The 25,829-nt window shown below is 48.6% G+C and overlaps 1 protein-coding gene and 1 long non-coding RNA gene across 14 annotated transcripts in view; one reads left to right on the top strand and one right to left on the bottom strand.

Annotated features, from left to right (window-relative positions):
- Window positions 1–25,829, bottom strand: part of LOC144729388 (uncharacterized) — a 133,297-nt gene that overhangs the window by 80,526 nt on the left and 26,942 nt on the right. For all 13 annotated transcript variants that reach the window (XM_078609643.1, XM_078609642.1, XM_078609633.1 and 10 more), the window contains exon 3: window positions 24,931–25,103. In XM_078609643.1, coding sequence (XP_078465769.1) covers window positions 24,931–25,103 — 173 coding nt within the window. The remainder of the gene's footprint in view (window positions 1–24,930; window positions 25,104–25,829) is intronic.
- On the top strand, window positions 12,399–18,153 carry LOC144729387 (uncharacterized). The gene is made up of 2 exons (XR_013587698.1): window positions 12,399–12,919; window positions 17,713–18,153. It is a non-coding gene; the product is annotated as an uncharacterized LOC144729387 (long non-coding RNA).

Here is a 25,829-nt window from a genome sequence, read left to right on the forward strand (position 1 = left end):
GGCCTGTGCTTTGCAAACCACGAAACAAATATAAACACTGACTTGCTGTTGGATACCAGAAGTGAAAAACACTTCCAAATGAGATCAAACAAAACATTCTACAAAATGCAATCTCTGCACTTTGGCGACTGTCGCTCACACAAAGACAAAGATCCCCCGTGTAGTCTTAACAGACTGTTGTGGCAAGTACTGTTAGCGAGTAGCACCTATGAAAACCGAGGGGGTGGGTGGCCAGCACCACGCCCAGCCACTTTTGTCTCCCCAGTGCTAGCGATGTTTACACACCGCACCAGGTCCTCATTGGAAGCTAAATCGACCTAGGGGAGGCCCAGGACCGGTTCAGACAATCGTCACCGGTGTTGGCCGTGAGCGGGAATCGAACTCGGGTAGGTTGGTCCGTAGTACAGTGCGCCAACTGCTACACTACCTCTCTCCACAACACATGCACAAGCACACACACATCTGCGGTAAACATCAATGCATGAAAATGGGCACATTCCCTCTCCACGTCGGCACATCAAACTCTGAACTGCGAGTAAAGCCCCCCCCCACACACACGCCCGTGTACAAACACCGATGGCAGGTCTCTGGCGATATTTTCCCCGTGAAGCTGTTCACAAGTCAAGCCGCTGCCAAGATCTCAGGGGTGCAACCACACGCGACTTGGCAACAACCCGGCAATTAAGACGAGCTCGCATTCTACCATCGAGTAATTTTCCACCCAAAGCTTTCTATACAGGCGATGGCGCGATTCTGGTTCGTGCCGGGTACAGTTCTTTTACTTTAAATGTTTTTTTTTAATTATAAAATGACGATGCAAAAGCGACATGAATAAAATACCATTGTAACCTCATTTGCCAGTAAAAAATATAATTGTTTTTTTACCCTTCTATTTGGCAACAAAACTGACACCCATGTGAGACTAGGCTCTAAGGAAAGCTGTCTCGGGTGTGGACCAATCAACTTCAAGGACAGTGCATACATTATCAGAGTTGTGTTTTTTGTTTGCATTATGACTGCAGGTATTGTGGTCTATGCAAACAGGACTCCTTATAAAAAAAGGTGTCAGTTTTGTTGCCAGGTAGAAGGGTAAAAAACCAATTATCATGAATAAAATAGTTTAAGAGGTTACTGCTTCGTAAGCAAGTACGACGAGAGCGTTCCGACCTCTTTACCTCGCTCTTCTACCGTTCATCTTGCCAAGTTTATTTACAAGCCAGTCGAGAAGACCATTGTAACTTAAAATTGTTACTTTTCAAGGGAGACCTGGGTTTCAAATGCAAATGTAATATTCATGTAAAAAAAACACACACACAAAGGAATTCCAGGAACGTGTCTTCTTTTAGGCCTTTTGTTACATTGTCTTGGTTTCTCTGACCAAGCTAAACGAAATAATAACCCCAATTGGTGTTCGGCCAAACATCTCGACGTTAAAAAATTCAACTGAAAATTACTCGCAGCGAGACTAAGCGTCGCCGCCGCCGCCGCATCCAAACCCCCTGCACAGCGAAAACTTGGCAGGACCCTCCTGAAAAAAAGTGTCTTGGGGATTCTGGGAGGCTTTCCTAGGTAAACAGAATAAAAATTTGTATTTATACTGTAGGAATCCGATGAGCCCTAGAACTCTTTTTCACAGATGTCCAGTAGTTTTTCACAAGCATCGTAATCATAATAACATTGATAAAGTGGTAGTGTGCACCAATTCAAAACTCTTTTTCAGGCAAATCTGCACACTGCTTTTAAATTCATTGATCACAAGAGGGTTTTTTTTGGGTTAGATCACGTAAATACGTGTCGTTAAACCCGCCACCACTCGACACAGCCAATTAGTAAGGTTTGTCACGTAAACAGAACATGCCAATTCGTTACTAGTACAGCACACCGGTGTGTTGGAGAGTAAATCCACAAAATTTACGATTCGAGTACGCCATTTCGCCAGTAATTACAACCAGCCAGTTTTGTGGAGAAACCCTCCTGTTTAGTTCTTGCATAGAGGGATAGATGTGATGTCGTCACTTGTAAGCCAATCAGGTGCGAAGGACAGAGGGTGGGTTAATGTGTGCATATGAATTACAATGGATATCCATTACCGGTTGGGTTATTCATGGGGCAATTAAGAATATGCACGCACATTGTGCTTGTACATCCTGCCGTTTTTTGTGCACGAAAATCTCACTACCTGTTGTTTTCTGCTCACAGTTATGGGGACCTGTATTAGGCATGCAGTTAAACAGTGCATGACTTGATGTTTCATTTCCAAGCAGAACTAAGCCTGTAGCTAGCTATCCGAATGGTTTTTATTTCTCTCAATAAAGCGACAAAATTCAGATCACCAAGCCCAGATGCCCTCGTTCGTTCCACCAATTATGAGGTCGGCCTGGTACACAAAGTTTCGCTCTCCTTTTTGTATGTATGTTCGTGCGTTAAATGTTGTTCTCACCGCATGTCGTGACCCATGCTAATCGGAGGGTCTCCCACTGTATTCTGGGTTCTTGAAAAATGATTTTAAAAATGCCTACAAAAAAATTCCAAGTAAAACTGCACACAGGTGTTTGGGCAAGCGCTTTGCTACTTAAAGACGACGGATTGAGACATCTTGAATGGAATCGATGAAAGAAGAAGAATTATACCCGGAATCATCAGAAGGAGGAAGATTACCCGGATTGGGTAAGATGGTTTGAAGGACGTCAAAGAAGGAACAATGGAAGGGGAAAATAAAGGAAGGAAGGGAAGGCTGAGGATTGGGATGTTGGAGGAGCTAAAGGACGGGGGGCGTTTGTGGAAATGTGGAGGGCAGAGAACTGAGAAGGATAGAGGAGATGGCAGCCGTTAAGGCAGAACACCAGCAGGAGAAGAAGTTGGGGTTTGTTGCTAGGGGTCAACAAGAGGAGGCGGACTAACGAACACTGCGACTCATCGCCCTTGGACGTGACGATCACCGGCGCGTGCACGCGTTCATTCGTCCGTGCAGCCACCCCCACACCTCCCTGCCCCCCCCAAACAACAAACGGGCGCAATCTCTGAGCTCACGACCGCAACCGAATTATTTCTGCGCGTATGCACAACATGAAAATGGCAGGCCGAGACAACCCAGGAATGCCGCAACCTGCAAACCATTCGCGGTGATCTCAACCCCCGCTCGTTCGCCAAAAAACCCGCAAAACTACGACGGCTGCAACTCCCTCCGCCTTCGAGCCACGGCGACCGGCCGAGGGCGGGCTCGCACAACTAAATGTGGCCGCTCGCCAATTTGACCGCGGGATGCTGCGCTGCTGCAGCGGCGCCCCTTTTGTTGTGCGTCGTCGGAGGCTTTTAGGAGACGATCGTTGAGTCATTGTCGGCGGCGACAAAAGGGGGGGGGGGGGTGCCCATTGCATTCCGCCAACAGTCCGTCAAATAGAAGGTCAACACTGCTACTTCTTCTTGGTTCTTTCGGTAAAGTCACGTAGAATTGAAATAATAAAATAATAAAAATCAAACATAATAAAATTATTCTCACGACGTTTCGGCCACAACGCAAGTAGCCGACCTCAGGTGGAGAACAGGTCTCATTCAGACTACTTGACAGACGTGTTCTCCACCTGAGGACGGCTACTTGCGTTGTGGCCGAAATGTCGTGAGAATTATTTTATTGTTTTATTTTTATTATTTTATTATTTCAATTCTACGTGACTTTACCGAAAGAACCAAGAAGATGAATCCCTGCAGTCACGAAAGCTTTAAATCGAAACACTGCTACTGTTTTGCTGTTTGCCGTTGCTGCTGCTGCTGCTTCTGTGCAATGCATCCCCGCGGAGGTTCACGCTCTTCGAGCAGCAGCGCGCTCAGCTGACTTTCACGGATTTGTGAGCATGCTCCGTTTTCCTGCGTTGTTTACTTTCGTCGCGTTTGTAATTTACCTCAAGATGATTTGTCACCAAATCTTATGACAATTATGCTATCAGCATGATAGGAGCACATCAGGAGAAGAATCCATTCAAATGCTTCGCAGGGCAGTGCAAGCCTTCGTGTGGGACAATGGGCCTGCAGAAGCACATATCACGAAGCTACCTCCGAGACCCTATCAAGCGACCTCTGTTACACACAATAGGAGGCATCACTTTCCACGCACACGTACACTGGCGTTCACGTTTGTCAAAGAACTGTAACTTATCAAAATTGATCTTCTTGGTTCTTTCAGTAAAGTCACGTAGAATGGAAATAATAAAATAAAAAAAATAAAACATAATAAAATAATATTATATATTTTATTATTTCCATTCTACGTGACTTTACTGAAAGAACCAAGAAGATGAATCCCTGCAGTCACGAAAGCTTTAAATCGAAATTTATAAAAATTGAGTTCAACGCGGTGGTTATTTTGCGTGATCGTCGGTGAGCAGGCTGAGACCATCAACTCGCCGCACTCGAGAGCCTCGGTTTAATTGATGGGCGGCTGCCTCGGATCAAACTCAGGATCTAGGTGGTGGTGCCAGCTCAGCACTCATCGTTTGCCTAAAGCAGGGGTGGGGAACGTCTGGCCCGCGGGCCGTTTAAGGCCTGCAAAATCCATTGGTCTGGCCCAGCCAAGGCAACCGCAGGCGGGACTCGAAATTCAATACATCTAGGAGTAAACCTGGAAAAGCAGCTGCGAGTAGCAATATCATCAATACCAGCCAACATCACACCACGCCTCGCCAAAGAGAAGCAGTTCCAGGCACGAATGATGTTATAAATATCCAAATGGCCGTTGGCAGAAAAAGGTTCCCCACCCCTGGCCTAAAGATTAGCATCTAGCGATGGGATGGAAAGGGGCAAAGAAAACGCCGAAAGGTAAATTGTGACGTCCACGCACGAGGAAATACACGGGCTCTTCCCATCGACTGCGTAATGTACCTCAATACCGGTCTGCCCGCACAAGGGAGACTTTTCCCCAAATCATCTCACATGCTCATCGGAATGTCGCATCGCTGGAACAAAAAGAGATGGTGGCGGGAACGGAGAGGTCTTCGTCCAACGGCCAATTGACCACGGCCTGATGAGGCTGATGATGATGATGATGACTTCCCCAAATATAATTGCGAGTCAAAACATCAAGACCTTGTTGCTGTCAAAATAAAAATGTAACAATTAAAAATGTTCAAATGGCCTGCAACGCCTTTTTTTGATCGACACAGTTTACGTGACGCATTTCCACTCGGGTGGAAATGCGTGACACTGGGGAATTCGATCCTGGTAAAATAACAAGTATAACCCGTAAAAACTAAGTTTTTCACTATAAATCCTTTATATGCGTGGCAGCTAGAGTCCTCTCGTCCTCTGGCTTGAGATGGCTGCCACCTATGGGTCAGATGATTGCATTGCAGCATTAAGCAATTGGTAATTAAATATAATATTTTTGTCCTAAAAAGTGTAAAATTTTGGAAAAAAATTTTCATGAACATTAATTGTCACGGACAACGAGTCTGTGTGGAAAATGTCAGCTCGATTGGATCACGGGAAGTGGGTTAAAAAACGACCGAAAGATTTGCACGGTCGTAAGCAAGCAAGCAAACTTAATATAAAGGATTTAAAAAGTAGCATGTTTTAACTCAAGTCGACAAAAGACGTGGAAAAGTGGTGCCGCCAGGTGGGGGAGGGGGTAGAGGTGGCAGGGGCTGGGCAGGTAACCAGAGTTGGTACGAACGGCCGTGTGAGTAACCAACTCCCGTGCCTCGTCCCTCAACCAACTCTGGACTCTTACAACAACCTAAGGTTGCTGTGCAAACCTAAGAATCGTGCCCCCCCCCAATTTGAGTCAGTCAACGGTAACTGCCTAAGCTCACTAACCGTACCGCTCGGTATGTCACGTCAGCCCATTGCCCTGCCGATTCGATGGTCCCGAGAAGCATTTATATGTCTCAGGGGTATTGTCTGTCTCATACGCTTAAGTCTTGCTTGGTCAGTCTTGCTTCAAAAGGTACACAATCATATCATTTGTATTCATCATTACCATCACGTCATGATCTATCGACTGCTGGATGAAGGCCTTCCCACAAGCCGTCGCCATCTCTCGTAATCTTTGCGACGCACAATTCCACCTCTGGTTCCTCTTCACGAGCCGATTTCATCGCACCATCTCCGTGGCGGATGCCCATATCGAGCGTGTTATTTTTCCTTGTAGGCCAACGCGAGGTCCACAACCTGCGCAAGTTGTTCCGTAGTCCGTGTGTTCTGTTTCTCTTCTCGTAAAATGTATTTGAATATAATTTGCCGAGACAATAAATAATACATTCTTAGATGGTTATCAGAGCTGGGCAAGTGCAGCGATACGGTTCAGTGTGCAATGGCAAAAGCTGCGAGTCTCAATTCAGGTTGGCGGTTGACTCAGCCCACCATCCCTCCAGGGAAGATAAAGTAGTTTAACACGTAGGCTTTCGCGACCAATATTATTCATAATTGTAAAGTTTGTGGTTTCACTCTTCAACACACCGGTGGGCTAAAGCAGTGAACTATTTGTCTTTTGTCAACGTGACACTTTTTTGCTGATTGGCCATGTCGGGTGGTGGAGGGTTACACCACATTTATAAATAACGCGATCTAACCCAAAAACGTTTATTATGAAGATAAAGTAAATACTGCTTTGTGGGGAAATCAGCAGTGGTTGTCCTACGGATATGCCTGCCCCTGCCATAGCAATGTGAAGTGTTCAACGAAGAAGCGAAGAGCTACTCCAAAACCATTTTTTCATACGCTAGATGCAGGATTTCATGCATTCATTTTAAGAATTAGAATCCATTTCATATTACTGGAATCCTTTTTGGTCTCTTTCCAAATTTTAACAAAGAACCCATTCATAAACATCACAGGGCAAGAGAATTTAACCCTTTGAGAAGCCTTTTTATGTTTACACAATGAGCACGTGCACACAATGCTGTGCGACTAGTGTTGCCACATGACAGTCAAACAAGTATTTATAGTCTTGAATTTAGCTACATTTTTATTTAGCTACAGAACTCGCTTCAAAGCGAGTTGTCAGAGGCCAACAACGCCTTCAACTTAAACATCTATTTATCGATTTAAAGCTTTCGTGACTGCAGGGATTCATCTTCTTGGTTCTTTCGGTAAAGTCACGTAGAAGGGAAATAATAAAATAATAAAAATAAAACATAATAAAATAATTCTCACGACGTTTCGGCCACAACGCAAGCATCCGTCCTCGGGTGAAGAACAGGTCTGTCAGAAAGACAGCGTCTGAATGAACACCACCAGGCTTGGCAGCGTATATTTAAGCCAAGCTTGGTGGTGTTCATTCAGACGCTGTCTTTCCGACAGACCTGTTCTTCACCTGAGGACGGCTGCTTGCGTTGTGGCCGAAACGTCGTGAGAATTAGGTCTGTCTTCTCGACAGACCTGTTCTTCACCTGAGGACGGCTGCTTGCGTTGTGGCCGAAACGTCGTGAGAATTATTTTATTATGTTTTATTTGTATTATTTTATTATTTCCATTCTACGTGACTTTACCGAAAGAACCAAGAAGATCTATTCATCACGTCTGCTTTCACGACCAATATTATTCATAATAAAGGCTTTTGGGTTTGATCGCGAAGTACAAATGTGCCGTAATGCTCCACCACCCGACACAGCCAGCAAGATTTGTCACGTAAACAACGCGCCAATTAGTTACTACTTCAGCCCACCACCGGTGTGTTGGAGAAGTAAAGCCACAACATTTATTTACAAAAAGTCTAGCTTGGATCATGTGCGGCCAAAACCTGGGTTCAAACACAGCAGCTCAGCGCTGCACCGTCTCAGTCATCTTGACCTGAAGCCAACCCAGCTACCTCTTCAAAATAAATAACGAATCAAACGAAAAGTGAGTTATAGTTCCATGTGCAGGGAAAGTTGGTTAACGTACGTGCGAGGTCACAACAACTCTGGTGGCAGTTGTTAGCTTAGTACCAGACACAAATATTATCCTGCCCAAAGGAGGTGTTATTTCAAATAAATGTCCCTTTTGTCTCGTTAAAAGCATTACCGACGTGCGTTTAAAACATCAGCTACTGCTGCTGTATAAGCCGAGCAGAAACTACAGCTCTGGTTACGTTTTTTTTTTACACGGAACTCTCAAAAATAGCAAATCTCCCGAACATCTCAAAAATGCACGACCGCACCGGCAAAAAACGCTGACATTAAATCGAATGTATGCATTTAAATACTTCTCCGCAATGCGCAGACGACACGTGCTTTTGCGTTGTATTTTTGTTTCCTCACAAATAACCAAGCCGTCACGTGACCAATTGAGCCTGGCATTAGGCAGATGAATATCTGCAGCGGAGAGATCTCCGAATTCCGGAGACCTCTTGGAATCCAGGCAATGGAAGTTACTCCATCTTCCCCTGACAATCCAGAGATTGTGTCGCTCACGATAAGCAATGAGGGGCCTTCTGGTGAACTTGGGTGCCTGTGGTTGAGTCGGGGGGGTGGGGGCGAATAGCAGCGCCCCAAGCGAAACTTGAGAAAGGAGACCACGTTGGGCGGGTGGAGACAGGCGACGAGGAGTGAAGGGAGCGATGGTGGCAGGGGGTGGGATAGACAGATTGAGGGCACTTTTCGTTCGTTCTTTTTTACTTTTAAATTTCCAGGCAGTGACAGCGATCTGGCTGGGGCTCACGTTTCATGGGCGGGCGTGCGAGGACGTGTCCGTTCGCGCCGGGCTAGCGGCCCACGTGTGCCCACCGCCCACCGCAGGCATCATTCCTTCCCCGCCCCTCCTCCGCCCCCTCTGCCCCCACCACTCTCTCTCGTCTCCATCCAGATGGGTCGGTCTCATGAGATAACGCTCCGGCTGCTTGATCCGTATAGCCGAGGCCACGGTTCGACCGACCCTGCAATCATCTCAGGATTTTCTTAAGTTTTTCTTGGTCTTGGAACCAATGTGTTTCTTGAGGGAGGTTTTTTTTTTTTCTGGGGTTGAGGGTAATGGGTTTGGAGAGTAATGGGGGAAGTCTATGACATAATCTGGTTGAGATTGGGGATTAGAGTTAGGGATGATAAGAAGACCCAGTGGGAAGCCTATGTACTGACAGAACAAAGATGATAGGAGAGTTAATTTTTAACCCTTCAAGAATGGCCAGATGAAGAGGATACCACGATGATATCGAGTGATATCTGGCGCATACAATAAGTGGAGCCGCTTCCCCACCCACCCGCCGTGCCTCCAAAGACAATATTTGTGGTTGGACAACCAAACAGAAGAGTCTCATTGTCAGGGTGTAGAGTATGTCCCAACAACATACAGAACCAAATCTAAATGTGACGAGGTATTTTTATTATTATTCATTACTAAGTCGTTGATTATGGAGTTGAAACTATCACCCCGCTTTGGCCCGAAACCCCAGTTCAACCGCTGGTGGCTTTAACCCTCGATTTGAACGCCGGTTTTAAGTAAAGCCGGATCTGCGCCCGGATCACCTCTAAAAAGTGTTTTTCTTTACCGCCACCAGGCGCAGCGGTGGCGAGCTGTTAACGACCTCGCCTGGTATACAGGAGGGCATAGGTTCAATCCTGACCATGATGAATGTATATTTGGAGTTTGCAAGTTCTCCCTCTCCCCGTGGCCGTCTGGATTTCTCTCCAGGTCCTCTGGTTTTTCCCTCCACATTTAGAATAAAAATGCGTTCCCGAGTATTTGGCTGCTGCTTTAAATTTTCACGCGATAGTCCACTTTGTTGAGCTATAATTTGTGTTGGCCGGGTCACTTGTGAATGAGAGCTACACAGCTCAGTGGGCCTTAACTGGTAAAAAATAAATAAATAAAGTTTCTCACAAGCTCGGCTTTTCGACTTTGGCAGAGCCGAGCAACATCAAGGGGTCACACATTTGCAACAGCAACCACAAAAAAGTTTGGAAACCAACAACGATTATTGGAATGAGTCCGAATATTTTGGAGGAAAGCAAGCAAAGCGCACAAAGCGGGAATTCCAGCACCACAAACAAATAAATCCTGCTGGTGGTGGTGGTGGTTCGCTGGCCGTTGTGCATTGTATTGGGCTGGCAGCCGGAGGAGGTATTAAACACGAGAGGAAGGTATGGAAATGTTGTTAATATTTTATTGTTACATGCCCGATCCGGGCTCACAGCCACACACTTGGAGGAGATCAGGCCTCTGTTTTTTTTTATTCACTCTGGATATAAATATTCCTGTTACATACTTCAGTGCCCATACACTCGGGGAGTATAAATATTCACTCCACCCTGCCCCTTCGCCACCTCCCAGCAATTCAATCGTCTTCAGGAACTCGACGGCAATGTAAGTGTGCTCCAGCCATGCCGACCAGTGTCCAAGTGCCATCGCGTTCCAGAAGGAGGCCTCCTCTTGGCAAGGCAAGGCCAGCGTCGCGCAAGATCTGACGAACCCACAAGTCCTTCGGACGGCCGACCGGACGGTGCCGCGATGATGGTCACGATCCACTCATTGTATGCACGTGTGTATGTTGAACTTCTTTCTCGCCGTACGTAGCCAGCCCCACGAATCGGAGGTGCGGGGGAAGGACAACAAACTAAGCACAAAAAGCAGTTCTCAAAAAAATGAGTTTTCAATCTATATTTAAAAGTGCATCGCTCTAGTGGCTTCCTCATATCGGAAGGAAGAGCGTTCCAGATGGCCGCAGAAGCGTATCCGAAAGCGCGTGATGCGGTGATGGCGAGCCAAAAGCCGCTGCAGCGAGGATGACTGGAGTTCACGTGATGGTTTATGCTCATTGACAATATCAGCGAGATATTGTTGTTCATTTGTGGCAAGCACTTTATGTGTATGTCGAATTTCTTTCGCACCGTACGTAGCCAACCATGCTAAATCATAGCAGCAGGGTACGGCGGGCAGTAACGCCGTTCGGGCAAGTCGTCTTCCATTCCTGCAACATGGCAACGAACGGACCAAGACGTATTGAGAGCGGATGAAGTCATCGACGGGAAGGCAGGACCAGTCCTCGATGAATCTCTCCTCGTTGCAAACAAAGGCGAATCGCTCTCGCTGCAAGTCGGCCATCACCGACGCACCGCAGACAGAAGGGGCCTTGCGGCCCCTGTTTGAGTCCGACCGCGGGAGATTTCACATCTTGTTAGGTGCCGGTACAGCAGAACTGGCACCATCATGCAATTCTCGTGTATGCGGATCTTGGCGAGATGTGGCCGAGATGACGTTGAGGCCCGATGTTGTGTAAACACCAGATAATCGATGCAGCCAGGCCGATGCTCCAGAGTGTGTCGGGCTTGCCGCGGACGTCCAATGAGCGGGGCATATGGAGTCCTTGACAACCCCGACAGTGTTGGCAATTCAATCCTTCTTTCTTTCTTTCATACGGCTGGTGTAGATAGCAACAACTACAATTTCATAATCAGGTGGTCAAGCCAAAAAACTGGAGTAGCGATGGTGAGATGTTAACTCCCTTCGCCTGGCATGCAGAAGGTCGTGGGTTAGACCCTGAACCTGATGACTGTATTTGGAGTTTGCGTGTCTCTCTCACCATGGTCACATGGCTCTTTCTCTGGGCCCTCCACTAGGGAGACAAAGGCGGCTGGGCGTGGTGCTGGCGACCCACCCCCTCGCGTGCCGTGCCGGCCTTCATAGGTGCTGCTACTCACTAACAGCACTTGACCCAACAGTTTGTTAAGGCTATACCGGGGGATCTTTGTCTTTATATTTACGGCGACCCGAGTTCAATTCCCACTCGCGACCCATAGCAGTGGCGAATATTTCAAGCAGTCCTGGGCCTCCCCTAGATTGACTTGGCCTCAAATGACTACCTAGTGTGGTGTGTAAACATCGTCACTAGGGAGACAAATGTGGCCGGGGCTTGGTGCTGGCCACCCACCCACCCCCTTCGTCTACCGTGTCGGCCTTCATCGGTGCTGCAGCACTTTCCCACAACAGTCTGTTAAAGTCTTCTTCTTGGTTCTTTCGGTGAAGTCACGTAGAAGGGATATAATAAAATAATAAAAATAAAACATAATAAAATAAAGTCTGTTAAAGGCTACGTATGTAGAGGGGTTCTTTATCATCGTCTTGGTACACCTGCTGCCATCCACCCAAGTTGCCCGCTGGTGCCCGCTTGGCAGCGCGCGTCTCCTTCTCACCCTCCCACACGCCCGGCGGCGCCAGGCAGCCCGAGCGTGTCATGACCTTTGATCCCCGAGAGCCGCTTTGGGGGCGGTGGTGTGGGGCGGTATGGGGGGGGGGGTGGAGAGGGATGAGACCGGACCGGGGCTTGGTTGGTGGGGGTGCTGGACCCTTCTTGTCCGAGAGCTCATTATTTTTAATGCCGCTGCATAAGCCGCGCAAGATGAGCTACGGCGAGGAACGCGGTATTTAATTCTCCGTGGTGTGAACGCGGAATTGGGTTTGGACGTGTGTCTTTGTTTAGTTTGGAGGTGGCGGTGGGGGAGGAAATAATGGGTGGGATTTTTTGGTTTTCTTGTTTGGCCACATGTTGAAATTTCACGCAAAGTTTGAGACATCGTGCCCGTTAGCACATCACCCGGAATGAGTCTAATCTTGTCACATCTTGGGATGACAAGCGGTCAAAATCCATCGCCGTGCAGCAGTTTAAAAAGCTCCCGTTGTCTACATTTCCCACCTTCACCAACTCGCACTGACCAGCGTGGTGAAGTATGGTCGAATCGCCCTTTCGGACGCGCACAGCATAGCAAGGCCCTCATTCAGCAGTGGAGAGCACAATGTACACCTTGGTGCATTGTAGCACGGCGTCACAAATCCGTTGAATGATGGGGAAAGCCTATCGCGTCAGTCAAATAGCGCAGGCCGGAGAGTCGTGAATTTTGAACAACACACAGACACGTGCAAAGAGCTCTCGATGATTGTGCACCACGGATCAAGAAGCGCAACCACAATGCACTGCTTCAACAACTGCTGCTCGTGATTGTTGAATAATGCACAAAAGGTCGAGTGCTGGTTACGCATTTGTACTTGTACAGTCTGTTCTCCTATGACGCCGCGTGTTGTTTTCATAACGCGAATTGGATATAACGTGACGAATGTATCAGGGGACACTTTTTTACAATGCGGATGCGTCCTGCGCAACTATGTAGGAATAAGCGGGCGTACGGCCGCCTCGGTGGAGCATCGCACATCGCAAGATACTGTTGGATGCCTCTAGATGCTACCCACGCGCCTCTGTCTTTGTTCAGCCTGCGTACGCACCTCACGTGTCCCATAACGCGGTGCTCTTCAGGAACACAACTACCACAGAGCGATATTTGCAAACTGTACACGCGGCACTCCGTTGTATCGTACACCAGTACCCCCGATGTACACATACAGCATTAACATGACGACGGCAATGAGGGGCGGGGGGGGGGCAGAACAATGCATCGGCTCAACAAAGCCATCGGCACGCGACACACGCATCGAATCGCGCGCGTGCAAGGACTGACGTTGACATCTGCGTACGTTTTTTGTGATGGGCCCTACCTCGTTCCTGCAGCCACAAGAGGCGCTTCCAATCACGAGCCTACGCGAGCCGCTAACGCTGCCCGACGAAGGAGGCGCGTGGTAGCCAACAAACTTCAGCAGCGCGACGGATTCTTCAATCCATACGTGCGGAGCTCGCCAACGTTATCCTCGCATGCGTATAGGTATTCCACAGGGCACTCTGAGTTTTGCCAAAACACTCGTAAATGGAGGTGGCCAAGCGCTTAAATTAAGGGCTGCACTGTGGGTAGCAAAAGGCAGTGCAGAAAAATACTTTGTTGTACTGTGCCTCTACGCTCCCCAACTTCAACCGACCCACACGAACCAGCGTTGTAAAGCATGGTCAAATAGCGCGGAAGACGGAGGATTTGCATCCGTATGTATGTATGTATAACTTTTTTTCGCACCGGACGTAGCCAATTGTGCTAAACAGGACGTGTGAAATGATGTGACGCGATGCGTGTCAAGGAGGGAACACGCCTGCAAGGACTCGCAACCGCGGAGATGGAGCGCTGCATATGCGGGCACACGCACGCTATCGCTATGGTCCCGGCCACCTGGGTTCCGATTCCCAGCCTTCGAGGACATCGTTAGCGAGTGGAGCTGGCACGGATCCTCCCCCCTAGGTTAACCAACCCAGTATCACCGCGCTCCGTAAACATCGCCAACAGGGGAGACAAAGGTGGCCGGCGTGGTACTGGCCACACCACCCTCCTCGTGCTCCCTGTCGGCCGTAAATAGGTGCTCGCTGATAGCTCTTGGCCCAACAGTCATTAGGCGAAATGGGATAGCTTTGTAATGTATATCTGTATGTACGAGGCTTTGCTTGCCGCGTACATCTCGTGCGCATTCTCTTACGTGTCGTTGTATCTTTTTTGGCCACCCCGCAGCCAAACTATGCCACATTTATCTGACGATGCCATATTTATCTCGGGTTTGTTTTGGAAGACAACTGCCGATTTGGTGCCGCCGATTAATTTGTGGGCGGCTCCGGCATGCGATGTCCCTTTGCCGCGGCTCCGGAGAGTGTCATGGGATGTCACGGATGTCAACGGCGGCAATTATCGTCACCAAGCGATAGTGTCACAATAACAACAATGCCGACGACGTTTAAAAATACACTAATGTGATGAAGTCTTCTTGCATAAGAATAAAGAAACGTAACCGACGACACGGCAAGCAACGGTGGTGAACGAACCCAGAGTTTGCTTCTTTAGAAGTGCGTTTACGGGGAAATGTTGTTGTCATCATCAGCATCATCATAATCAGGCATGTTCACTCATGCGGGATGAAGGCCTTCCCCCCACCAAACCGTCATCCACCGCCTATGCTTCTGCGATGTAACAATCTGCCCAGTACCTGCACACAAACGGATTTCACCGCTTCCTCTTCGCGGGAGTAAGACGTCCTCGCCCGAAGCGTTCCACCATTCTTCGGCCGCCGTCATTCCATTATTATTCTTGACCATCGGCAATCATCCCGGGAATAATTAAGATTTGTATTTTTTTCCCTCTTCTACATGGTCTTTTCCCCAAATGTTAATCTGGGGTGAGCTATCGTGTAAAACAAATAATCCCTATGATAAACCATTCAAAGGGGCTTTTATATTTATGCAACAGGAGAGGGTGGGGGAGCACACTTTCCCACACACACCGAGATTGACGTTCGTTTCCGTGGCATTCACGGCAATAATGCCACCAGACCCAGAGTTTTACGCAAACGCGGCGCGAAAGCAAAACTCAATGTGTGTGTGTACCCACACAGTCATGGCAACCACACTCGAGAAAGCAGTGATTCTTTAATCACGAGCGCCCAAAATCTGGATTCACACCAAGGATGTAAGTGGCGCCGGCTCGATGTCTCTGACCTCCGAGCCACCCGGCCCCCACACCTCGACATTTATAACTCGGGAGCGTAAAATCGGGCGTAAATTAATCCACTGAACATAACGTAACGGGGGCTCGGGATACACAAAACCGCTCGGTTCCAGTTCCCTCCGATGCCTCTTCAGTTCTAGAAACAAAGCCCCCAGCGGTTGGGGTGCGGCGTTGGGACGACGTGCCCAACAGTACGCACGCACGTACGTGTGTATATATTACTAAAAAGGGGTTAAAGCCTATCCTTATTTTTGATCATTTGTGATACTGGCAAAAAGATCCCGTCGGTACGTATGTATGTTGAATATACATACAATACGTGAAGGCGACCCGACTGATTAGTACTGCCGTTCACCCCCCCTCCCACCCCTCTTCGTTAATTACCAGGAGCCCCGGCACCTTTAACAATTTCGACAATCGGAAAAGTCGCTCGCTCGGCCGGGACGCTCATTTCTGCGAAGGGGGGGGGGGGTGGTCAGGGGTCATTGCAAAGTGCAGAGTATTCCCCAAGTCCCAAAGCACACACAAGACGTATGCGGTGACCAGAAATTATGCCCAGAACGCCAGGCAGAACATATTTGGGATTTGTAGTCTCTGGAAACTACAGCCACGGTGGCGGGGTGGCGTTCGCCCGCTCGCGTGTAAAGCGCCACGTCGCAGGCAAGGGTTGGTGGATCACAAGCAGATTCGTGATACGCCCCAAGACCCCTGCCTCCCCTACCCCACCTTAAAATGTTGCCAATCCTCTGCGACATCATCGCACGCAAGACGATGTTAGCATGTGGGTTGTCCATGCGAGTCCGAGGTTCTCCCTGCGTATGTCTGCATCTCTGAAATTAACTTCGCATCTTCCGTAAGTTCTTGACTCAACATCAAAACTTAAAAGTCGTGCTTAAAACTGTTGCTATTGCTGCATCATCATCATTTAGGAATCTATGGGTCTCCACGTGAGTCCATTACTTTCCATTGCAAGTCTGTATCTCTGAATTTCACACTCCCACCTCATATCCTTTCGTAGCTCTTTTCATCCCGTAAAATCTTGCCATTCGTCGTCATCGTCGTCATTGTCGTCGTTGTCCATGCGCAGAAAAAAAACCGACAATGATTTGGCACCAAACGTCTTTAGCGTAGCCACTCATACTGTGTGGGGGGGGGGGGTGGAAACGAACCCTCAGGCGGTGCCATCGATGCCCCACAATAACCTTGGGAGTGGGATTTGCACCGTCGGCGTGCGGAGCTGCATTCACGTAATCCCCCCCCCCATCGCAGCGCCAGAGATGACAGCAGCTTGAAGTTGCGCGAAGAGGAATGATGAATCGCAGCGGCAGAATAACATCTGACTTCAGGCCGTAACAATCCAGGGCTTGCACCACACACACACATGACTCGTCACATGCCGGGGTCATGAGTGCGCCGCTAGAGTCAATTAATCACTGGGGCCGCGGGACGGGTTCCAGAATCAACTTAATGCACATCAGCTGCTCCCTCGCAGAGTAAGCCCCCAACGCTCTCTCCCCAACGTGTTTATCATTGGTGAATAGAAGTTCAAAGTAGCGTGAGAGGCGGTACTGCGATGGAAGGCCTTTATCCAACAGTGGACTGATCATAGCCAAGGATGATGATGATGATGATGACGATCTCTGCCCCGTGATATCACTATGGAAAGAATCTGATCTTGTTCGAAGACGAAAGCCAAGCAGGTTTGAGCACGCGCGAGTGCTTGGATGGGAGACTGCCAAGCAAGTTGCCATTGGCCCTGCAGGGCTAGGTGGTTTGGCAGCAGAGAGAGAGAAGGCAGTGAAGCAATATTCTATGCTGTACTTTACTTCTATGCACCCACGTATTTGTTCGCAAACGTCAACCCGTGTGGTTAAAGGCAGTGGAATAAGCCCCATGACCTCCGTGGCATGGGAAGGCCATCATCAAGCACAGTGGCGAGATGTTAACTCCCTCACCTGGTATGCAGGAGGTCATGGGTTCGATCCCGACCCCAACTCCTGTATATTTCTCCGGTTTTCCCCTCAATTTGCCAACGTGCGATCAGATTATTTGGCTGCTATAAATTTCCACGCGATGAACCACTTTCATTGAGCACTCATTTGTGACGATAGCCAAGGTCGCTTCTTAAAAAGAGCTACATTAGGTCAGTGGGCCTTACCAGGGAAAATTAAAAATACTTTATGGTTTAGTCTAAGCAGTCGACTGACAAAGATGCTGCACGTGTACACTTGTGCGCTGCGAGCGATCTCGCGCCACAGGATGGCCTCTGGGTCATTGTGGGGCGATTTTCGCACCCGCGCAGCTCAAAAGCAACGCGGCGCACGGCGGCGGAGACGTTTTGACGAATTGTTTCTGAGAATCGCCTCTTTGTTGTGCGAACGCACAGATCGCAACGCCGATGGAAGAGGCGGTGACGGACGCGGATTTGGAGCTAAACCGGTATGGTGCCAAGAGAAGCCAGCACCGCAACATTTTTTTAAAAGTTATTCCCCTCTTTACCACCGCCGCCTTCATTCTTCTTCCCCAACCGCAAACGTGACTCACGTAATCTTTGCGGGGACGTTCGGGCCCTCAACGAATGCCGAACGCCTGCGGAGTCACAAACCATTATGGGTTACTTTTCATATCCTCGGGCAACGATGAAAAGCATGTCAATAGACGAAGAAGTTGCGGCAAGCGAGCCAAACTTCGGTTGCGAGAGAGACAGCGAAGATGTCGAGGGGGCGAGGTCTTCACGAAGCCATGGCCGTGCGCGCCGGGACAGGGAGAAAGCCTTCCTGTAAAGGCCCCTCGATGATGTCAACGAACAATAAACCCCCCTTTCAAAAATGCTAATCGCGCAGTGCCGTTTTATTTTCAAAACACCGGGGCACCAGTGCATCAAGTTTACATTCTAAATGCACGCACGCACACACATGCACACACAAACACACGAGTGGTGCATTCCTTGCAGCTGAATTGCGGCAGTCAAACTAGATTCGAAGCTTTCGTGACTGCAGGAATTACTCTTTGGTTCTTCCGGTAAAGTCACGTAGAAAATAAAATAAATTTAAATCTGAAGTGAGTTTTTACGCGAGCTGCTTTATTTACTTAAACAACCAATCGGTGCAATTAGCATTGGCCAATTATTACTGGCCAATAAGCCCTGGCCGGACCATTCTGCGGATTCCCTATCCCTGGTTCAAGTCCAGATTCAAAACCTCTACCGCCTCTTCTGCCTATGGCTGATGTTTGATGGCATCCCCATCACGCACAACGTCCGACTTTTTGCACATCTTCTCGACACCTGCTTTGTGTGTTGCATAGTCTACAAAATATATGCACAGGCTCTTGCGCAGCAAATCTACATTTAAAACGTAAGAATGAATGTGGAAAATAATTGCGAAAATATAGTGTTCATCGTGCGCAAAGCTGGTAGTCGAGACCAACGACAGCGGCAGTCAGAGGAGGCAGCACGCTCAATGTCATCGTTCGATGTCCAGCGCAGTAATGAGGCGACGATTTATTTTTTATTTTACCAGGTAAGACCCAATGGGCCTCATAGCTCTTTTCTTTAAGTGGCCTGGCCACAAATGATAGCTCAACGAAGTGGCTTTTCACGTGGAAATTCATAGCAAACAAAATACTCGAAACACATGTTTCTAAATGGAGGGAAAGACCAGAGGGGACCCAGATAAAAATCTATGCCACCACCGGGAGAACATGCAAACTCCAAATATTGACGCATCAGGGTCGGGATGGAACCCACGACCTCTTGTATACCAGAAAAGGTAGTTGATGTGGCACCACCAAATTAGCTCGTGTGAGAGAGCCAGACGGATTGTGACCGTGACAGTTGGCGATGGCTTGGGAAGACCTTCAGTCAGCAGCGGACAGATCATGGCTGATGACTACAACGATAATGATGATGACGATGACGACAACAACGATGGCACAGCCTGTGCCAATGCAGGCGGCTTTAGAAAATACGTTAACGAAACGATCAAAGCTGCATTGATTTACGCCGGACCTACGGTATCTTGTTTTGTTGACCGTGGACGTGAGTCTGTACCAACGTGTACCACACCTACATCCAACAGTGAAGGGCATGTGGCTGGTTTACAGCACCGTACAACATGTGCCATTAAAATCGCATGTTTTAGTGACAGTCATTCTAAATGCTACCGCCACATTGCAGCCCTTAGAAGGGTTTTTAAAAAGCCGCTTCAAAAGATTAAGATAACGTTATCAGCAAACAAGAATGGCTGGCTGACCAGAGGTCACTTGGAATGGATCTCAAAAATAGTTCTGCCTCATCTGCTTCCGGGGACCGCGAGAATTCTTAAGGAGGCACCTCTTTCTCATGACACAACACAGAAATTTACACGGAAAAATTACGAAATCAAGACTGTGCACAGAGCAGCAATCATTGCCCCTGCCTGCAGACAAATGCTCTGGGTCACCTCTCGTAAACAGGACTGATGCTGGCCTCTTAAGAGTTCTCGCCCAGTTAAACAAAAAAGAACGTGAAACTCTAAACTATCACAGGGCTCAGACCTTCTTAAGTCTCCAAGATGCGACGAGATTTGGTCACAGGCACCAATAGACCAATTGAGCATTTGCCCTATAAGAAGCCCCCTATAAAGCCCACCCTTTCAATACAATTAAAAAAACACGTGACTTTACCAAAAGGATCAAGAAGACTTTTCCAACGCTCAACAGTGTCCACAATGTGACATTCATGCAACCAGTCATTCGTACCAGAAAGCAGTCATTCCACACGGGGTCAAATGGAAATTGACGACGTTAAATCGGCGGACGGTGGGGTGGTCTAACCGACCGCCAGAAATATCGCGGCGATCAACAACATGTCATTTTTCGCAAAGTCCGTCACATCAATTAGCGCCAGCTGCCCAATAATAATGACGTAGAAAGGATTACGGCCCGGGCACCCGCGGGTCCCGCTTGCGGAGCGAACGTGTGAAGACCCCACGACACTGCAGCACTGGTCTGACTGCCCAAATCCCCTGCTTGATAATTACCCACACAAATAAATGTCCTTTTTTTTTAACCAGCACTTGGATTACAAACACCTATTCACCTTCTTTGGAAAAAAGATTATTTCAATTGGCTCTCACTGGTGTGCTGATGAAGTAGGTCAAACATCACAAGATAAAAAACAAAATATTTAAAAATTGCTTGCATAAAGCATGAGCATTTGCCCTTTAGAAAGCTCTCTCAAGTCGCCCTTTAAACGAAAATGTAAAAAAATGCATACTTTCCAGCTCTCTACAGTGTCCAGAATACCAATGTTGTGACGTTCGAAGACTCTGGAGGGTGGATGGGAGGGGGTTGTTGGGGGTATTGGGAACAGTGGTGCAGCGGTTAGAGCACTGCACTGTGAACCCGGCAAACTGAGACCGATTCCCTTCGCCGACCCGCTGTGAACAACACGGTGAAAGATGCTCAAACGAAACCCCGTGACCAACAGTCAAAACGCCTTCCCCCTCCAGCATCTGAGCGCTAAATTAAGGGGCCTTAAATTAGCATGATTTTATTATTTAAGAAGCGATGAACTACGAGAAAACCTACGGCCAATTCACCAGAGAGTAAAACCGATTAACAGGGGCCAGTCTCATACTGGGATGGAGGAATCAATAAGTAAAGTGCACGGAAACAAACTAAACTAGACAATGTTTTATTTGAGCTACACCACTTTTTTTCAGAAGCGACCTGGCCACAGATGATAGCTCAACGAAGTGGCTTACGATGCAGAAATTTACAGCAGCCAAATACTCAAAAAACGCGTGACGTTTTCTAAATGTGGAGGGGAAAACCGGAGGACCCGGATAGAAATGCACACGACCACGGGAAGATCATGCAAACTCCAACTATACAGGGTTGATGGGAGTAACGACGGACGGGTCCCCACGGTGTCGGAATGCCTGCTTCAGGGCAACGGTGGCGCGCGAGCCGTATTTAAACATCAACAGTTGTTCGCAGCTCAACACTTTGCAGCGCCAAAACTCAACCGACGGGCTCCGGGTCGTAGACTTGGGGGCGCGAGGTCGGGGTTAGCAATGTGCCCCCTCCACCCCCCCCCCCCTAACAGATGTCGAAATGTGAATACAGCCACAGCCAGCCAGCCAGCATCCAACAAACTGTTACGGAAAGACGGGAAACGCCGTGAACGTTTGTGCGATTGCTGGCAGAGCTGGCTTCCATAAGGGGAAGCTCAAGCGAGCCGACTTCTTCCATGTTGGTCGAACGTCTCAGAAAGGTGTGACGGGGGGGGAGGGGGGTGCCACACTTTTCCGCCCCACACCAACTGCGGGTGCGACAATACGTACCCAGGATTACAGAAACTCTCGCCATTGTTTTAACCGCCATTGTTTTAACCGCCACCGTCGGGCGACTGAATTGAACTGGCGACCTTTGGATTGCAAGTCCAGTGTGCCAACCATTGCACGGCCGTAAACCCTGATGAGTGGGGGGGGGGAGTACCCAAGAGTGGGAAAAATCCAAATCGTTACTTGGAATGGCTTTTCCTGCACGTCTACCGAACTCTGTCAATGTCAAACCGTGACAATAACCACAAAACGTTCAAATAACCAGTGAAATAGAAATGCCTCCCGTCGAGCTATCATTTGTGGCAAGGTCGCTTCTGAAAAGGAGATAGCTCGGTGGGCTTGACGTGGTAAAATAAAATAAATGTTGTGATTTGCTAACCTCTCCCATCGTGTTTTTGTATTGCCTGTAGTTGTTAACTTTCAGACCCACACCGATTGGACATCTGTGAAAAAAGAGCTTCCATAGATCATCGGATTCCTCCTGCAGTTTAAGTATATATTCTGTACTATATATTCTATATATATTGTTTCTGAATTGTGCCCAGCCACCCCTGTTGTACAATGCAACAACAGCCCGGGTTCACCCGCAGGGCATGTTTCACTTTTAAATTAACTGCCCACCGAATTGGTTTCCCTACACGCCTTAAGACTTTTGCACTAGAATTATTTTGTACAGCTCTGGCGGTCGGTCCGTTCTGCGCACGTGGTCACATGCCACTGTGTTTGCTGTGGCACAGGCAACACACCCCATTGGGCAACCAATGCACGTGTTCCACGAGGAACCCGGCTATCTGTTGTACAATTTTGAATCGGGGCCAAATTACACCCCGGGTTATTGTAAATGGTAGAGTGGATCAGTGAGCCAAATAACTGGGTAACGTGAAGTGAAAATATAAAGTTTCAACCTCGTCTGCATGAATTGCATATTAATAAGCTTTCAAAGGACTGCATTTTTGAAATTCGTCTAAATTGGTGGAGCAGCCTAGGAGTTCTCTGGACACAGATACATTCATTTTAGCTTCTCATTCTTACCCACCCCTAATGGACATCCGTGAAAAATAACTTTATACCTCATCAGATTCCTCCAGTATAAATACATTTTCCGATTCGGATTATTATGGAGATACGGCCAAATTGGTACAGGTATACCATTCCAGTCGGGAAAAATCCCCATTGCTTTTGCAGTTGAATAAACTTCAATACGATTGTCAATTCTGTGCCAGCCAATGACACAAAGTACTGAAATTTCTTACGTTTGTTTTCTTCCCCCTCCCCCCCCCCCCCCGAGTGGAAACTTAACATTTTCTTTTTAAACTAAAAACAAAATTTCACTTCAAATACAATGTCCAGTGGAATATTCAGATATTGTTTCAACGTCTCTCCGTGCAGTGCTTACGCATCCATATACGCTTCGGAATGGTCACAATGTCGTGATACTGGCATATTGCTACAAGTCCACCAAAAGCATCGCTTGTTTCAATTCGACAAACAAGACGTCTGGCCAGCGCGGAAGAGCAGGCCCAATACCCTCTGGGAGGGGATCCCGTGAGCTCCTTTTTAGTAGCAGTGGCCTTTCTCCCAGCAGTGGAATAAGCAAGCGATTGCAGGGCTGCACCTTTACCCCGAATACAACAACTGCCACTCCTGGATACATTCTTCACATGGCACGGGCAGTGTAAAATACCACAAATCACACTGTTGAGACTGCTATTGCAAATCGCGGGTCACTTCATACGTGCAAGCACAATTGTTCGAGCACACCAAAGCTTCGAATGCCGCGTGCAAAAGTACGCATAAAGTACGCAGAAGCACATTCCGCACGACGCTCAACGTGATGCCACGATTTCCAGAGCGCCACGGTGGCGAGATGTTAACTATCTCGCCTGGTATACAAGAGGTCATGGGTTCGATCGTGACTCCGACGCCTATATATTTAGAGTTTGCGTGTCTCTCTCTCTCCACCCCGTGGTGGCGTGGATTTTCCTCCGGGTCCTTCGGTTTTTCCCGCGAGATTTATAATCAACATCACGCGGAGCAATTTACCTGCTATAAGTTTCCACGTGATAAGCCACTTCGTTGAGCTATCATTGGCGACAGCCACGTCGCTTCTCAACACGAGCCAAACAGCTCAGTGGGTCATTCCTGATGGTAAAATAAATAAATAAAGAGCGAGAGAACGCAAAGTTCCTGGCGAGCGTACATTTCAACGAAATGAATTAGCCCCTTGCGCAAGAGTACTTTTCTTGCCATTTTTTTTCGTCCCGACAGCGTGTTTCTGTCGCAGGCGAGCGTGAAAAAAAAATAGCTGCGCATGCGCGCACACACGCCTTCAACCACGTGCATGCGTGCGAGCGTTGGGGGGGGCGGGGGGGGGCAGCGATGGCGGTGGTCACTAAACTACGGTGCAATTGCCAAACGTGTGCGATTACCACACCGCACGCCCGCACCAGGGTCAGCGGAATGTGGTATCTGAACCTGTTCAAGGCGCCCCCCCCAGCCCACCCCCCCCTTGGTTGACTCAGCCTTAAATAACCACCTGAATGCGGTGGTGTAAAAACATCAGCATTGGTTAGACTGACGCAACGCCGGCAAAAGCAATGGTCTCAACGGGGCACTCGCCGACTAAAGATTTACCACGAAAGTCCGTGAGGCTACAAAGAGAGAGGATCTCTGTATTTGATTGGGCGTAAAGCAGAGGGCCAGGCAGTGCCCGCAGCAGCAGCATGGTTGGCATGGATCCCTCGTGCAAACAATGAAATGTTGGTAGGCCCCAGTCAAATTTCTGCCCTCCCCCGCACCCCATCTGCCATCGCGCCACCTGCACTCTTAAACACTAGGCACTGCCTCCAATGCCAAGTAACCAGCCAACCAGCTACTGGTACTAGTCCTACCCATAATGCACGCACCTATCTTTGAGCATTCGGCCTACCCCTGACATTTAGCGACCAGCCACTATTAGTAGCCCTACTCTGTAACGCACTTGCCTGTCGGCCACTAGCAAGCGCAGCACCTAACTCTAGATCGAACCACCTAGCCAACCAGTTTCCAGCACAAACCATCTCCTAACCAGCGGCAGTGTGGGTAGAGCATGGGCATCGGTGCAAAGAATAAAAATGAGCCCACGAGTTCAATTCTCCTCCCTCTTCTTCATGGCTTGCCACCTGTGCCCCCTCCCGCCCGTAGGGGGGCCTCGGTGCGATTGCACCGCCTGCACAGCCGACGGCTAACGTCGCTGGCGGGCTTGTTGGGCCTGCGGGCCTGGGTTCGCGACTCACGTCTTGAGGGTGCCGGACGTCATGAGCTCCGTGACGAGCACGATGTACTTCCTGCCCTTGACGGTCGCCTCCCACGAGTCGTAGAAGCGCACGATGTTGGGGTGCTGGAGGCCCTTGAGCATCTCGGCCTCCTCCTTGAAGCGCTGCCGCTCCGCCTTGGTCAGCTTGCGGTCCTGTCGCCATCGTCACCGCAGCAATCACGAGCGGCGGCGGCGGAGAGGAAGGGAGAGAGAGCGAGCAAGGAGGGGACAAGCGGGGTGGACGAAGGAGGGAAAGGTCGGGGGACACAAAACCGAGGGTGAGCGACATTACTCCACGAGCGATCAGTGGGGATGACGTGTGACAGTACCGGGCGGTCCGTCAGACCCGTAGTGTGACCTTGGTGTGATGGTGGCAGCAAACAAAAGTTCAGGGATGGGGGGGGTCAGTGGTGGGATGACAACGACGACAGTAAATATTACAACAAACTTTAAACAAAATGTGAAAAGGTAAACAGTACCGATAAGATCTGATTTTGTCTATCATGCATTCTGTTCAGTTTCCACACCCCCCCCCCATATATACGAGGAAAGGCCGCGACGGACATCAGTTAATTGCACAAATTTGCGTTATCCCAGCCTCCTCCAACTCCCGCAAACATTTTTTTTATATCGAACGCCTCGACTGCGAGAAGTTAGAAGAGGGGAAGAGCTTTCAGCTCCAACCCCCAGCCAATGCTTCGGAGCTATGATCCATTTGTAGATACCCCTCTGCAATCATGCACTAGCCTCTGCAATGTCTTCCACAAATCACAATACACTTATTAGAGCCATCACTCGTAATAACATTTATCCATCCGAAAGAGGGTGGTGAGACATGGGCGTGGGGGGGGGTATCCATTCACGGATCACCGCGTATAT

Source organism: Lampetra planeri, chromosome 32 (assembly GCF_965212315.1).
Source record: "Lampetra planeri chromosome 32, kcLamPlan1.2.h2, whole genome shotgun sequence".
Classification (NCBI taxonomy): Eukaryota; Metazoa; Chordata; class Hyperoartia; order Petromyzontiformes; family Petromyzontidae; genus Lampetra; species Lampetra planeri.